Source organism: Leptonychotes weddellii, chromosome 15 (assembly GCF_054177405.1).
Source record: "Leptonychotes weddellii isolate Sample4059 chromosome 15, ASM5417740v2, whole genome shotgun sequence".
Taxonomy (NCBI): Eukaryota; Metazoa; Chordata; class Mammalia; order Carnivora; family Phocidae; genus Leptonychotes; species Leptonychotes weddellii.
The window spans coordinates 42,098,355-42,114,590 of NC_138383.1; the positions used below are offsets into that span (position 1 = coordinate 42,098,355).

Genomic DNA, 16,236 nt, shown 5'->3' on the forward strand with positions numbered 1-16,236 from the left:
GCAGGACTCGATCCCAGGACCCCGGGATCATGACCTGAGCCGAAGGCAGACACTCAACCGTCTGAGCCACCCAGGCGCCCTTGGGGGGCAATTTATTCTTAAAAAACACATTTGGCAGGCGCCTGGGTGGCTCAGTTGGTTAAGCGACTGCCTTCGGCTCAGGTCATGATCCCAGGGTCCTGGGATCGAGTCCCGCATCGGGCTCCCTGCTCTGCAGGGAGCCTGCTTCTCCCTCTCCCACTCCCCCTGCTTGTGTTCCCTCTCTCGCTGTGTCTCTCTCTGTCAAATAAATAAATAAAAAATCTTTAAAAAAAAAAAAAACACATTTGGCAAAATAAATTATGGTATATCTACGCGATCATTAAGTGTCGTACTTGAAAATATTTCAGCATATGGGGAAACGGCAAATGTTTCTTCCTTATAATCTTCTGAATTTCCTAAACTGTCTAAAACGAACACATACCACATTTAAAGCCAGAGAAGAACGTATGTATTAATAAAAGAAGGAAACAAAGACCAGACCGGATTTAGCTTTGCAATAAGCCTGCAAACAGGCCCAACCAGCTTGGCCTCACGGAGTGCATCCCCCAGCTGAGGAAGGGCGGGAGCAGGTGAGATGCCTGAGCTTTCTCAGGGCTGCCTCAAAGCCCTGCCGCCGCTGGACCGCGACAGGAGGCCAGTGTCAGGGTGTCACCGCCTCAGGACGGCAATGGAACCCGGTCCAGTCTGGGGAGGCCCCATGGGGGCTGCGCAAAGGCACAGGGAAGATGAACTGCCCAGACAGGTGTGGAGGGTCTGACAGAGCGGGAAGTGGGGCTGCACAGAGTAGACCCAACCTGGGGGGCGGGAGGGGGCTCATGGAAGCCAAGCAGGATGGTGAAGCAAGAGAATTTTGACACTGACATCTCTTTGCTAAAATGTAAGAGCTATTTCAAAATCACTTCGTTCCTGAAGTAAGAGCCCGCAGAGTACAATCAAGTGCTACTGACCCCTCGCTTCCCCATGGGTTCCAGGAGGCGGGGTTAGGGAAACCGACCTGCAAGCTGTCGGTGTATTTGGTGGGGTGGATGGGAGGGTGAGCTTGGTCAGACTTGTTCCCGTTGCGTGGAGTGGGGCCACCCCGCTCTAGAATGCTCTGGGCGAAGGCCCCCCAGCGCGGATCCAGGGTCTGCTGCTCCACCAGCACGGTCAGGTTCAAGTCTTTGGGGAAGATGTTTGTTTCAGTACGAGGATAGCTGATGTACCTAGAACAAAGACAAACAAAGAGAAAAAGAAATTGCTTTAATTGCTCTAGAAACAGCTGAATTAGACTGGAAACCCCTGGAGACACCTGTCCTGCCCCATCTGCCTTAGCGGGCTCAACGGAAGGCAACCTAGTTTCCCTCTGCTGAGGAAGGTTCTCACATGGGACCCACAATGGGGTGAGCAACAGCAGGCTCGCTGGCTGAGATGCTCCGAGAAGCCAGAGCGTGAGGGGGCAGCACGGGGCGGGACACACTCCCGCTAGGCCTGCCAGCACCTGTGTGGCCGGGGACACAGCCCCGGCCCGATCCCTCGTCGCTCTGCCAGTGACCCGCACGGCCTTGACAGTGGCAACGGAGCCTGCTTCTACGACTTCGCTTCGAGCACAGAAAGAATAATGCTGGGGGGCACCTGGGTGGCTCCATCAGTTAAGCATCTGCCTTCGGCTCAGGTCATGATCTCAGGGCCCTGGGATCAAGTTCCAGGTTGGGCTCCCTGCTCAGCAGGGAATCTGCTTTTCCCTCTGCCCCTCCGCTCAGCCCTCTCTCTCTCTCAAATAAGTAAATAAAATCTTGAAAAAAAATTAAAAAATAAATGTTTAAAAAAAAAACAAAGAAAGAATAATGCTGCCTAATAAACCATAATGTGGACCCTCCATGTAATTTAACATTTTTTTACTGGCCACTTAAACAGCATTAATGAGATAATTTACATTCTTGTTTCCATACAAGTCTTCAAAACCCAGTGCATATTTTACACTTACAGCACATCCCAAATTTCAAGTGTTCAACAGTCCCCTGTGGTGAGTGGCTGTCACACTGGTTGCGAGGACCACACTGTCCCTGGATGGTTTACGATGGCAAACGACTCCCAAAGGTGCTGTGTGCCACCTGCCAAGGCCCTGGGGGCAGCTGCTGAGAGGTCAACAGTGGGATGGGAATTCACTCTATGGGCTCTTATTTTAGGAAGTGATTTTGAAATGCCTTTTCCATATCAGAAAAGTGAGCGTCAGGGCGCCTGGGTGGCTCAGTCGTTGAGTGTCTGCCTTCAACTTGGGTCATGATCCCAGGGTCCTGGGATCGAGCCCCACATCGGGCTCCCTGCTTGGCGGGAAGCCTGCTTCTCCCTCTCCCACTCCCCCTGCTTGTGTTCCCTCTCTCTGTGTGTCTCTCTTTGTCAAATAAATAAATAAAATCTTAAAAAAAGAAAAGAAAAGTGTCAAAATTCTTTTACTTCAGAGTTCAGGTGATGTCTAGACAGTCTGTATTTTCCCATAAGCTCTAAAATGTTTTACCCTGGGGCCCCTGGCTGGCTCAGTGGGTGACTGTGTGACTCTTGATCTTGGGGTTGTGAGTTCGAGCCCCATGTTGGGCGTGGAGATTCCTTAAAAATAAAATCCTTTTTTTTTTTTTTTTAAGATTTTATTTATTTATTTGACAGAGAAAGACACAGTGAGAGAGGGAACACAAGCAGGGGGAGTGGGAGAGGGAGATGCAGACTCCCTGCCGACCAGGGAGCCCGATGCGGGACTCGATCCAGGGACTCCAGGATCATGACCTGAGCCGAAGGTAGTCGCTTAACCAACTGAGCCACCCAGGCGCCCCCAAAATAAAATCCTTTTAAAAAATAAAATAAAATGGGGCGCCTGGTGGCTCAGTCAGTTAAGTGTCTGACTCTTGATTTTGGCTCAGATCATCATCTCAGGGGTGTGAGACTGAGCCCTGCGTTGGGCTCTATGCTGAGTGTGAAGCCTGCTTAAGATTCTCGCTCTCCGGGGCGCCTGGGTGGCTCAGTTGGTTAAGCGACTGCCTTCAGCTCAAGTCATGATCCTGGAGTCTCAGGATCAAGTCCCACATCGGGCTCCCTGCTCGGCGGGGAGTCTGCTTCTCCCTCTGACCCTCCCCGCTCTCATGCTCTCTCTCTCTCTCATTCTCTCTCTCTAATAAATAAATAAATAAAACCTTTAAAAAAAAAAAAAAGATTCTCGCTCTCCTGGGGCGCCTGGGTGCATCAGTCGTTAAGTGTCTGCCTTCGGCTCAGGTCATGATCCCAGGGTCCTGGGATCGAGCCCCACACCGGACTCCCTGCTCTTCGAGAAGCCTGCTTCTCCCTCTCCCACTCCCTTTGCCTGTGTTCCCTCTCCTGCTATGTCTCGCTCTGTCAAATAAATAATTAGAATCTTAAAAAAAAAAAAAAAGATTCTCGCTCTCCCTCTGCGCCCCCCTCTCTAAAAATAAATAAAATAAAGTATTTCACCCTGACAAAGATGCACTGAATTCTATTCCCAAATGTGGAATATTTACCCTTGAGTGTAGAGCTTTTCGGCAATCCTCATGGTTTCTTTAGCATTTATTCTCAACTTTCGAGAAGCCAGCTTCTCAAGCTCCTGTTAAACGTGTCACAGGCAAGTTAGGGCGTAGTGCAGGAGTCAGAGGGCACAGCACGGCCACACAACTCATCTTCACAAATGTCTGGCCCCTGTCACTCCAGCTGCTGTCACACAGAGGGGGAAAGACTGTGCTGAGGAAAGCTTTCTGGGCCTGCTGGGCAGGGCCGGGGTAGATCTGATGGGCAGAAGCAAGAATCACCCAGGGAGGCAACAGACTCCCGGGCCCTGAGCACTGACAGAAGAGGGCTGGGATAGAGGCCAGAAATCAGCATTTTTCAACAAGCCAGGTAATACACAGATTCTAATACAGGCATTCTGGGAACCGCACTTTGGGAACACCACCCGGGCCCTAGTAACTTCTCCTGGTGACGAATACCATTCTTCAAGAACTCCTGGGAGATAATTGGCTGTCCTTCCCCTTGGTGACATTCCATCAATGCTGATGGCTGTGTGTGAAAGCATACTTAACCAGTGAGGAATAATACCCTTATGTCTGTTGCAGGAAATCAATCCGTAACTCTCCCCTTGTCAATCCAACCACACACGCACACACACCATGCCACGCCACAGATAAAGAATACACTGCCCACCAGTCCCTGCATGTTTCCCTTAGCCTGCTTGCTCTGTATGTTCAATCTCTAGGGTGAATCCCGACAGAAACTATACTCTGAATTTCCCTGCAAAGCGGTCTTTGGGAAGGGGCACCCCCCGCCCCAGGGTAGTCAACTCCAAGTTATGTCCAACGGGGGTGGCTCCTCCTGGGTCTAAAAATTTGAAAAACTCTGTTCCCTTTAAAGTAGGCTATTAATGCAGATCTTTAAAAATGATGTGTATACAGATTATGCAGAAACATTAAAAAAAATGCTTGGGCGGAAAAAACAACCTATTCCAATTACAACAATGTAAACTACACGCGTATGAAAAAAGAGGAAGACACTCCGATTGTATCAGAGATTGCGTAAGGCTGGCAAGGTGAGGGGTGATGTGTCTTCCTCTTGATGCCCCCCAAACCCCCACAAAGCAACTATACTGCATTTATTAACGTACAAACAAACAAAAAAACCAAACCCCAGCATTAGAAGACTAAGCAGGCCCTGTTTGGGGGCTTTTTTCTTCCCAAGCACTTTCCTACACGGCCCCGTTAAGGGTGATGTTTCCTGCCACTGGGCCACTCTCTGCCGCAGAAACCGGGTCCCCACCACAGGAAGTCAGCGCTCCTGAGCCCCTGGCACACTCTTCCGGAACATACCACAGTGTCCAACGCTTGAGGCCTCCACTTGCTCTTTGCCTTAGACCTGACCTCCACCACGGTTGCCCTGGGATCCTAGAAAGCCAGAAAAAGCAGAGGCCATAGTAACCTGTTGGTGCACCTTCTCCAACATTCCTGCGGCAGCCTCAGCTCACCATTCTGGACGACACCACCAGCAGAGGTCCCTGCTCCGGCCGGGAGAGGACCTCGAGTGAGGTCGGCTTGTAGCCCACAGGGTGGTGGAGACATCACCACCTTCCCGCTCAAACCAAGGCTTTGACGGGCAACTTCATAAGCCCTCACAACAGCCTGTGCATCTCTGAAGAACCGTTTCCTATCTATACGTGCGGTGTACGTTTTCCTTTTTTTAAATTCAGGATAATACCAAGTCAGAAATAGGAGAAATTATACACTACAAGCTGGAGAACTCAATCTTAAGACTGACTTCACACTGGGCGCCTGGGTGGCTCAGTCGTTAAGCGTCTGCCTTCGGCTCAGGTCATGATCCCGGGGTCCTGGGATCGAGTCCCGCATCGGGCTCTCTGCTCGGCGGGAAGCCTGCTTCTCCCTCTCCCCCTCCCGCTGCTTGTGTTCCTGCTCTCGCTATCTCTGTCTCTGTCAAATAAATAAATAAAATCTTTAAAAAAAAAAAAAAAGACTGACTTCACACTTTTTCTTTTCTTTTTTTGGGACAGAGAGCAGGGTAGGGAGGGGCAGAGGGAGACAGAGAGAATCTTAAGCAGGCTCCATGTCCAGCGTGGACCCCGACGTGGGGCTCAATCTCACAACCCTGAGATCATGACCTGAGCTGAAATCAAGAGCCGGATGCTTAACCGACTGAGCCTCCCAGGCGCCCTGCCCAACTTCAGACTTTTAAGAGACTATAAATGGATAAAGAACTCAGTCTAACTGATTTGTTGATGAGGACATTTGTATTTCAAAATCCACATTTCTCTCCGCAAATGGGAGTTGGCTCCAGGTGCTCTTTACAAGGAACGCGAAAGTATCCAACTTGCCAGGCTTTCCTGCACCACATTCTAGCGAAGTAGAAAAAGGACAGCTCTCTTTTATTAACAGATAAATGTGCAGTGTCACAGACATGCCAGTGGTTGCGTGACCTCTAGGGTCAAAGGGTGGAGCAGTGGGGAGAGTGACTCCTGGGAGGCAGTGTGGTCTGCAGAAGGGGCTGGATAGTCACATACACGGGGATCCAGCCGTGCTCTGCTCCTCATTAGCTCCAGAGAGTCTGTGCACAGGTTACTTAACTTCCTCCCACATCGCCTGTAAGGTGGGGACAGCATCACCACCCTCACGGCACCAGGAGGACTGAATAAAATCACGTAAGACTGTCTGGCACTGTAGCAGCTGCTCACAAGTTACCATCCCCCTTCCCAAATCACTAAGAAACCTGCCTGGGGCCTTCGGCCAAGGGCACACATGACCCATCGAAGCAGAGATCTCTGAGCTTTCCTTGAGCACCACTGTGTGGACGATCGGTCCGAGGGTCGCAACTCGGCCACTGACCGGCCCGTGGTCCTCTGACGTGCTGCGCTCTCCTGATCCGTGCTTCCCCCAGGCTCTCCTGTGGCTGGCTGCCTCCTGCTAATCACCCTGACCTTCACTCAGAGGTCACCGTGAGAGGCCTTCCCTGACCACCCCATCTAGAACATTCCCGCTCCCTGCCCCCCGCCCCCAAGGCAGGTTTCTGTTCCTTTACCCTTTTACTTCCTGGCATCAGTCCCCGTATGAAATTCACTTGTTCATTTGTGACTTTCTTCTCTCTAGATCTCCTCATCCGACCAGTGGAAGAGGAGGCTGGACCAGATACTGTCTAAACTCCTTCCAGCTCTAGAAGTCTACTGTTCTAGACTGCTCTAGAAGATCCCGAGTTATCTCCGGTGACAGCATTCTGCTGCAGGGAGAGACTGAAGCTATACAGTTCTTACAGTTTCTGACTTCATCTAAAAGGTCTACAGACCCTTTACTTTCAGATTGTTGAGCGTTGTTTTCATGGAGTTCCGGTCTTATTGGTTCCCCAAAAATGATACTGAGATGCAAGCGGAAAGCTATGGTTCAGAAGGAAAATGGAGCAGGATCACCTCCCCTAAGAGAAGGACTGGCTTGGGAACCTACAGAACGGTTTTCCCAGATCATTAAAATTCCAAATATTTCTTACCTCCATGCACAGCTGGTAGAGGACAAGACAAGCCGTGTGGTTAAAGAGACGATGCCTTTTCCAGTTGAAATCTACGACTCCATCTTTGTGGTCATGAGTTACTGTATTGGGGACAAACGGGAAGGCCGTGACTCACGGAAGCCATATGATAGGACAGAGAGGAGAAAGTATATTGCAGTGGAAGTCCAAAGGGATATGAAACATTGCTCTGGGAATATTTTGGGTCCCTAAGAAAACTAAGTGGATTCTGAACCTTGTAACGGGGTGGGAGGAAGGACAGCAAGGCTGAAAAAGTTAATTAGTGCCATTTACGCTCCCGGTTCTTCCCGGGCCCTTGGGCTCCACACCATAAACAACTCCCCCAGCCTTACCTTTAATTTTGTGGAAGGTTTCTGGCACAAAAGCCTGAATGGCTTTGAACCTCTCCACCACGAACCCCAGGGTCGGGAACTGGCAGCTGCCGTAACTGATCAGCTGCTCTGCCAACACTTCTGGAAAAATCCTCTGAAGCCTCAGGGTTTGGAACCTAGTGAAGGCAGCTCCTAGAAAGTGAGGGAGGAAGGAAGAAGGAAGGAGAAAGTGGTGGACTGTAAGATCAAAGCTAGTTGCACGTACTTACACACGAACGTCATTCTCAGTTCTGTAACCCAACACCCAGTGTGCCACGTGGGCGCCCAGGAGTTCACCGGTGGCTCACCAATCCTCAGGTCCAGCTCCTGCCTCACGTCCACGGCATCGCTCACTCTCTGATCGGGCTCGGTCAGGTTTTCACAGGCCACCCGGACGGCTCGGGGGGTGATCTCAGAGAAACGGGCTCTCAGCACCGGGAGACTGGGCTTCACTGTGCAAGAATCACCAAGGTCAAAGTCAAATCACATTGCCGTCCCAGCATAAAAGGCCCATTTTTCTTAAACCACCCTGAATGGAAGGAAAACCATCTCAAGACGCTGTGAGGCACCCAATTTTCTGATTAGGTTAAATAAACAGCATGCCTAGCCACCTAAGAGGAAAACTTCACTATAACCGCTAAACTTAGTGTTGTCAGAAATAACAGTGGTATGAATTTTAGGGATTCAAGTGAATCTCAGCTATTCTCTTGGTGAGCCTCTCAAGATCCTAATCTCACTTGCTCTCTTAGACACTTACGGAAAATAAAAACGTTGTCAATGGAAAGATCCTACGGGGGAGTTTTACGTCCTGGCATGGAAATAACACAGGACACGTACACTGTCCCTGAAAGTTAATGTGCTTAAATTCCCAGGAGTCATTACAGCTTTCAACACAAACACACTTTGGGAAAACGGAAGCCGTCCACTCTCTGAAGCCTGAGGATGGGCCACACATCACTTCCTCTAAGTTACCTGAAGTCATTAGCCCTGTTCGAGTCATTTAAATTCATTTCAACAAGTACGTGTTAATATCCCGGCACTGTACAAAGAACACAGCAGACAAACACAACATTCTAGAATTATTCTTCGTACTGCACGTATGTCGTGTATACGTTCTCTTAGAAATATTCAATACGTAAAGAAAGAGGATATACAAAGTCCCTGCTCTCGAGGAGCTGGCCATGTACTTGGACCTAACACGTCACAAGCCCTAGGCTACATGGTCTGTGCCACTGGTTAACTCATTTAGTCCTTATGCAGCCCTAACAGCTGTGTCAGACTGGCCTGACTTTCCAGAAAGCTGAGGCTCCCGAGGGTTTAGTAACTTGCTCCAGGACACATAGCTGGGGAGAACTGATGGATCCAGGGGAGGGACTCTCTGGGGAGGAACGCAGCCACGGCCCGTCCGCACAGGGGAACCATCTACTTCTGTGGTCCCAAACTACGGAAACTCAGAAGCCACAGCACTTACCGGCCCTGCATACGTGGATAATTTCAAACCCGATATTTTCACCTTCTCTATCACAGTCGGTCCAGATCACCAGGGCCTGGCACTGCCGAGTCTCTCGTTCCAGAGTTTTCTGAAATTCCCAGCGGGGAAAGAGCAGGGAGAGCACAAATGCAATCACTTAACACCTCTCCGCTAAAGAGATCTGACTGAAGACTAGTGATGTTCTTGGAATATGGCAACTTGGCGAGAAGGAGAGATCTGGGAAACTGCTCTTACCACCTCTAAGGACGCCAAGGCCAACGGTACAATCCTCCAGCTTAGAACCACAGACCTGTAAGTGAGCTTCTAGAAGCCGGAGGGTTTAATACAACTACCCTAGTCTGATGAAACCTGAAACTCAGTTCTAACACATACTTGTAACTCTCATGGCTCTGTTAATGAACTGGTCCAAAAAAAAAAGAAAAAAAATCCCTAAATTGAGTTTTGCCCCCAAGAAGGCTTCCCAGTTAGCAGTGAACTAATTATAGGTGCCCTGACTGCTTGAGAACTCATAACTTGCTGTCAAATGACCCTTTACACTTTGTCGTCTCTCCATGTTAATTAGGGCTGAATCTAGGATTAATAACTTAACAATATTATCCCTAGGATTTAAACAACCACTACTTACAAAAAAGCTTACTTTAGTTCCTTGGCTACTTAGTTTAAATGGTCTCATTTATATGATGAGTGGGAGTAATTTTTAAAAGCATGGTACTGGGACGCCTGGGTGGCTCAGTCGGTTGAGCGTCCGACCTTTGGTTCAGGTTGTGATCTCAGGGTTGTGGAATCGAGCCCTGAGCTGGGCTCCATGCTTATCGTGGAGTCTGCTTGGAATTCTCTGTCTTCCTCTACCTCTACCCCTCCCCCCACTCACATTCTCTCTCTCTCTCTCTAAGAGAAATAAAATCTTTAAAAAGTATGTTAAAAAATAAATAAAATCATGGTACTAAGTGTGGTGGGAAACTTGATCTCTAAATTCTAATGCATTCAGAACACAGGAATCACAGTTCAATTATTTTGTACTTGGAAGCTGCTCAACTCCAGTGCCACATGTCTTCTAAAACATCCTACCTTGATGTCTACAAAATTCTCTGGGCAGTACTTTTCAATTTCTGCTTCAAAGAGGACAAGGGGATTGCAGCTCTGCCTAGAAAAGAAATGAAAACACAACATATCCAACCTCAGCACAGGATGGAAAGTCCCCCATTTTAATGAGAAAAAATTGCTCCAGTGATGGATCCCCAACAGAAAAAGTCCCACATGAAAACGCCAGAGAATTAAAAGTAAGGCTACGACCCTCTGTACAAAGCCCTTCCTGCTTTCTGTGACAACAGGAGTGGCCAAGAAGAAATTCTGGGACTCTTTCATTCATGTCTGCAACAGGATAAATGTAACCCAAGGACTACGTGAAATAGGTCTGGCTATTTTAAGGGAAATACCCTTCAGAGTGGTTGTTTATTCTAAACGTAGGGCAAAAATTCACAATGGTTCAGTTGATCTTAGGTCACTGCTGTGGTCTCTATGGTTTTCGTCCCCTCAAAATGCACATGTTGGAATCCTAACACCAATGTGATGGGGTTAGAAGGGAGAGACTCTCACAGGTGATTCTGTCACAAGGGTGGTGCTACCTCATGAACGGGATTTCTAAAATCCCATTCTTATAAAAGAGGCCTCACAGAGCTCCCTAAGTCCTGCCACAAGGTGAGGACACAGCGAGAGGTCAGCAGAGTACAACGGGGAAGAGAGCTCTTCACCTGACCGTGTCGGCACCCTGATCTCCTACTTCCAGCAGCCAGAACTGGGAGAAATAAATTTCTGTCGTTCATGAGCCCCTCGAGTTGATGACATTTTGTTACAGCAGCCCGAATGGACTGAGACAGTCGCCTGAGTATTGTAAGCTCTACAGTGAGATCAACATGCCTCAAAATTCCTGTAGCATTTCACAACTTACTGTAATAATCAGAAAGTTCCTCCCCCAGGAATTGTACTGACCATTTGCGAAACTGCATCTGGAAATCATGGGCCAGCAAATGTCCAGAAACTGAAGTCATTATCATGGTAACATTCTGAACGATAACAAAATTCACATTAGTCTTCTAGAAATTATATTTTGCCAGATCATCCAAATAAAAGGGAGAAACTTCTATTAAGGAAAAAAAAAAGGGGGTTGCCAGGGGCTCGGGGGGAGGTGGGGAGGAATGAACAGATGGAACACAGAGGACTTTAGCGGCAGTGGGAATACTCCGCATGGTGTTAGAATGATGGATGCATGTTATACTTTTGTCCAAACCCGTAGAACATACAATACCAAGAGGTAACCCTAATGTAAAGTATGGACTTTGGCTGCTTATGATGTGCCAGTGTCGGTTCGATTGTACAAATATATCACTCTGGTGAGTGATGTTGACCATGGGGTGGGGGTGGGGGTGGGCGGTGTGTATATGTGTGTTGGGGGGGGCCAGGGGTTCTATAGGAAATCTCTCTACCACCCTCTCAATTTTGCTCTAAAAATCGAAAATGGCTCTAAAAAAAAAGTCTGTAAAAAAATAAAACCAAACCTAGATGATCAGGAAGAAATGAACATAAATATGTCTCCTTGAAGCCAAATGCCATAGTAATGCAATCACCTTTCTGATTCTAGCACCATGATGCCTTTGATGGGATTTAAAGTTTCCTCAAACTCTTATGTATTTGCTTCTTTCTTGTTATAAAGAGATGGGACCACATTTAATTAAAAAGTGACTTCCTTATAAATGATAAAATGGTTGCCTGTCATCAGGGATCTTTAGGTCTTAACAATCGTTATTCTTAAAAGATTGTGACTTATTCTACAGTGGCCAGGCTCATTCTTCTCGATCGAATAACTCAAGATGCAAGGAGTTTAGGGACGACCTCTAGTAAACAGCTGCTCTTTTTATAGCCATAACGAAAAACTCCAGGAACATACCCCAAAATGGCCCACGGATCTAAAAGACACCTACCTGGCCATATAGATGATAATCAAATTCATAGATCTTGTTGAATTTTGAAAATCCTTCCCTCTATAACGAAACAAAAATACAATTGATCGATTACGTTGAAAACAAAGGATTCCTCAGCCTAAAGATGAAGCAGAACACTGGTAAGCAATAATATTGAAAAGTAACAGTATTTCCTAAAGACAAAAACTAGGCTATATTACTAAGACCATTTATCAAGTGGCTCCTCGAAATAGTTACAAGCACACAATTGGTAGAGTCCATGGAGTTTTTATGCTGGAAGGTAACCTTGAGGTCGGCTAATATAACATCTTTTCATGGATGAGAATGGATGTGTCCAAGGTCACGTCACAAATTAAAGGCAGAAGAAGGATTAGGACATAATTCTCTTGACAATTTTCTCCTTCTTCCCCATATACTTTTACTACTTTCTGGCTGTACAATTGTACCTGTCAACTGTGAACACAGGCAAGTCGTTCACTTTTCTGAACATCAATTTACTTTTGAATAAATTTACCTCTGGGTTCTCCCCTGGCTCTAAAATCCAGTAACACTATGAGCCCTAGTCAGAACTGGAACCCAGTCTATAAAGCAATTCCTTAGCTTGTAATCATGGATGAATAAGACCCTCTCGGAGTAGGTCCCACTTTTCTCCATAGGGACATTAAATGTAGTTACACATGTGAGTTTTGCACCAACACTACACAGAAGACAAGAAAATGGCCAACTGGGAACTGGAGAAATGTTCAAGGGCCAAGAGAAGGGTCAGTGTCGAGAAGAGTCTTCCTCCGTCTCACAAAGATGATTTTTCCGAGTGGAATAGTAAATGAGGTTATCTTTGAGGCATAGGGATGATTTTTTTTTTTTTTCCTCCTTGTCTGTTTTTTTTTTTTTATTCTTATGTTAATTCCCATACATTACATCATTAGTTCTAGATAAAGTGTTCCATGATTCATTGTTCGTGCACAACACCCAGTGCTCCATGAAGAACGTGCCCTCCTCAATACCCACCACCAGGCCAACCCATCCTCCCACCCCCCTCCCCTCTAGAACCCTCAGTTTGTTTTTCAGAGTTATGGATGATTTTTTTTAAAAAAAGATTTTATTTGAGAGAGAACAAATGAGCAGGGGAAGGGGCACAGGGAGAGAGAATCCTCAAACAGACTCCCCACTGAGCACAGAGCCAGACACAGGGCTCGATCCGAGGACCCCGAGATCACCACCCGAGCTGAAGACAGACGCCCAACTGACTGAGCCACCCAGGGATTTTATTTTAGTATCTGATACTTAAAGAGTTCACTGGTTGCCAATGTCGCCAAGAAAAGAAATTCCTCTGTACAAACTCCACTTGCTAGTTAAGCCCTTCTAGTAATAGAGAATAGAAACTGTCTAATCAGTAGTTTCTGACTTTTTTTTATGAGAAGCAGTGTCAGCAACTTTTTTTTTGAGAAAATGGTTTCTGACTTTTTAAGAAAGCTCTGAAGCCCTCCCAAACAAACACTAATATGGACCCTGATATATAACAAGGCTGAAGTCGGCTTACTCAACCTCTCCCCAGCCCAGCCCCAAGTGACTCCTGAGGTGCACATTCACTGTCCCTTGGGTCTCTTGGGAACGCAGTCTGAAAACCACTGTTTTAGATATACTTTTCAAGATAAATAACTTGTCTGATAACATGCGTGTGACCCCACAACAGGGCTCTTCCAGGTGGTCTCCTCTGCCAGTGGTAGCCTCGAGGATGTGAAATGTTTTTCCTGACATTTCAAACTTGCCCCCCTACAAGTCCCATCTGAGGATGGCGCACAATTATGTACGATTCCCCATTTGCGTGAGGTGCTCAGGGAAAGTGGATGCTCCCAAATTACAGTAGTTCTGGAGTCTGGAGAAAGAAAAACAAAACAACCTGGCAGACCAAGAATGTAGCTTTTGTGATCTCTTTTGCAGTGTTGTCCACTCTATTAAAAAAACAAACAAAACAAGTTCCTTCTCTAAGCACTCTGTAGGAACTGTCACACGGCTGCTGCTAATGTATAGCAGGATTCATTAAGATTTCTCTTTCCGAATATAAAAAATAAAACCATGAAAAAGCTGTACACACGTAGAAGGTTGTAGTTTTCAATGTGCTTCTGAATGCTATTGTAAATGGAACAGTTCTCTTAATTTTCTTTCCGATTGTTCATTGCTACTAATTTGTGTGTGTTGATCTTGTATCCTGCAACTTTGCCGAATTTATTAGCACTAATGGTCTTTCGTGACTTCTTTAGGGTTTCTATTCTATAAGATCATGTTGTCTGCAAACAGACATATTTTTTTTTAAGATTTTAGCTATTTGAGAGAAAGAGAGAGCACATGAGAAGGGAGGAGGGGCAGTGGGGAAGGGACAAGCAGACGCCCTGCGGAGCAGAGAGCCGATGTGGGACACCATCCCAGGACCGTGGCGTCATGACCTGGGCTGAAGGCAGATGCTTAACCGACTGAGCCACCCAGGCGTCCTGCAGATAGACATATTTTTAATTCTTCTTTCCAATTTAGATTTATTTTTCTTGCCTAATTCCTTTAGCTAGAACTTCTAGTAATTTGGGATAGCAATGGGGAAAATAGGCAATCTTGTCTCGTTCCTGATCTCAGAGGGCAAGCTTTCAGTCTTTCACCCTCCAGCTAAAGTTAGTAATGGGATTTTCAAAAATGCCTTTTATCATGAAGGGGATTAAATTTTTATCAATTTCGTTTTCTGCATTAATTGAGATAAACAATGTTTTTTGGGTTTTTTTTTAAATTTTATTTATTTATTTGACAGAGAGAGACACAGCGAGAGAGGGAACACAAGCAGGGGGAGTGGAAGAGGGAGAAGCAGGCTTCCCGTGGAGCAGGGAGCCCGATGCGGGGCTCGATCCCAGGACCCTGAGATCATGACCTGAGCCGAAGGCAGACGCTTAACGACTGAGCCACCCAGGCGCCCCAACAATGTAGGTTTTAAGTGGGGGATTACTGGGGTCATATCTGTGTTTTATAAAGTCACTTTGGCAATGGAGAATTTCAAGAGTGAAAGGCTAGGGAGAAAGCTACTGGAGTTTTCCATGTGAGGGGTCAGAGGCCTGCACTCTACAACACATCAGCTCTTGCTCCCACTATCCAGGAGCTAGAAATGGAGGTCTAAGGACCTTGGGAATCTTTAAAGAAAAAAGGGCAGGGAACTTCTTCCCCATACTCTTAGAAATGGCCTCCAGAAAACCATTTCACGATCCACTTCAATTTGACAGATTTTCCTGAACAGTTCTTGCCGCCTCTGTGCCAACTCTTATACAAAATCTTTTACCTTCCCCTTCCTTTGCACCTCCAGTGTGTCTAGGACACATTCTCATCCCTTACTTGCCTGTTTCTTGGAGTTTGTACCAGTAGGAATAGGGCTGATGTTCGCTCTAATCCCAAACCCTAGACAGTACTGCCCCATCAATATGCGTTCACAGACTGCAAAGTCAGTGCAGCTGCAGAACGCGGGGGATGCGACAGAGATGGGGAGAGCTTGTTAGCTGGGAATGCTCGGACAGAGCCTGACTACCAACTCAAAGGACTTTGGTCAGTGGTTCCCAACAAATGAGTTTTCGAATCACAGGGACTAATGTTAAGATAAAGACTTCTCTGATCTCACCCCAGACCCACAGAATAGCCGGTGCCCCAGCTGGTTCCGATCATCAGACAAGTTTGCGAACCGCTGCTGTGGACGAGGAGGAGCCAAGGTTTTCAAGAACACGGGTGAAACGTCTCACTATACTTTTGCATGCCTATCTTTCGGAAAAGACAGGAAGCCAATGCAATGACCCAGAAGCGAGAGAAGTGGCCTCCGTGTGTATTCCCAGCGCGCGCCTCGCCGTCCCGCTGGGGGATCGGGACAGCTCCCTCACCCGCACAGCTGATCGGAAATACGCCTCCTTACCCGCCTCATGCGACCGTTGGACAGCAGGTCGGCGATCCCCTTGGCCGCGTCGTTTTTCTCGGCCACACAGAGAATTTTCCGCACGCCTCGGAAGGCCACCTCCATGGCAGCGCGGGACAAGGTGCGGGCTCCCGGCCGTTTCAGCCAGCGGAGCGCGCAGCGGGCGACCGGGAAGATCATCCCTAGGCCCCGCGCCCGCAGCCGCCCCCCGGGTGCCCACGCATGCTGGAGAAGCCAGAGGTGAGGTCCACCTGGCCCCCGTCCTAAGGGAACTGGGGCCTCCGGGAGCCGCCAGCGCCACCTTCTGCGGCCCGTCACCTCCCCTCAGCCCGCCGGGCTTTGCACTCGCTGCCTCCGCCGGGAATCCCGCACCGCAGGCGTCCCGCTTCC

The 16,236-nt window shown here is 47.7% G+C and overlaps 1 protein-coding gene across 1 annotated transcript in view; it reads right to left on the bottom strand.

Annotated features, from left to right (window-relative positions):
• TOP3A (DNA topoisomerase III alpha) overlaps nucleotides 1–16,212 on the bottom strand; it is a 27,888-nt gene extending 11,676 nt beyond the window's left edge. The window contains exons 1-11 of the mRNA XM_081805627.1: nucleotides 15,847–16,212; nucleotides 11,916–11,975; nucleotides 10,927–11,000; nucleotides 10,006–10,081; nucleotides 8,917–9,025; nucleotides 7,754–7,897; nucleotides 7,428–7,598; nucleotides 7,057–7,157; nucleotides 4,881–4,955; nucleotides 3,546–3,628; nucleotides 1,037–1,244 (exon numbers count right to left, since the gene is read on the bottom strand). Of these exons, the coding sequence (XP_081661753.1) occupies nucleotides 1,037–1,244; nucleotides 3,546–3,628; nucleotides 4,881–4,955; nucleotides 7,057–7,157; nucleotides 7,428–7,598; nucleotides 7,754–7,897; nucleotides 8,917–9,025; nucleotides 10,006–10,081; nucleotides 10,927–11,000; nucleotides 11,916–11,975; nucleotides 15,847–16,026 (1,281 nt within the window). The 5' untranslated portion in view covers nucleotides 16,027–16,212. The remainder of the gene's footprint in view (nucleotides 1–1,036; nucleotides 1,245–3,545; nucleotides 3,629–4,880; nucleotides 4,956–7,056; nucleotides 7,158–7,427; nucleotides 7,599–7,753; nucleotides 7,898–8,916; nucleotides 9,026–10,005; nucleotides 10,082–10,926; nucleotides 11,001–11,915; nucleotides 11,976–15,846) is intronic.
• Nucleotides 16,213–16,236: the final 24 nt, after the last annotated feature.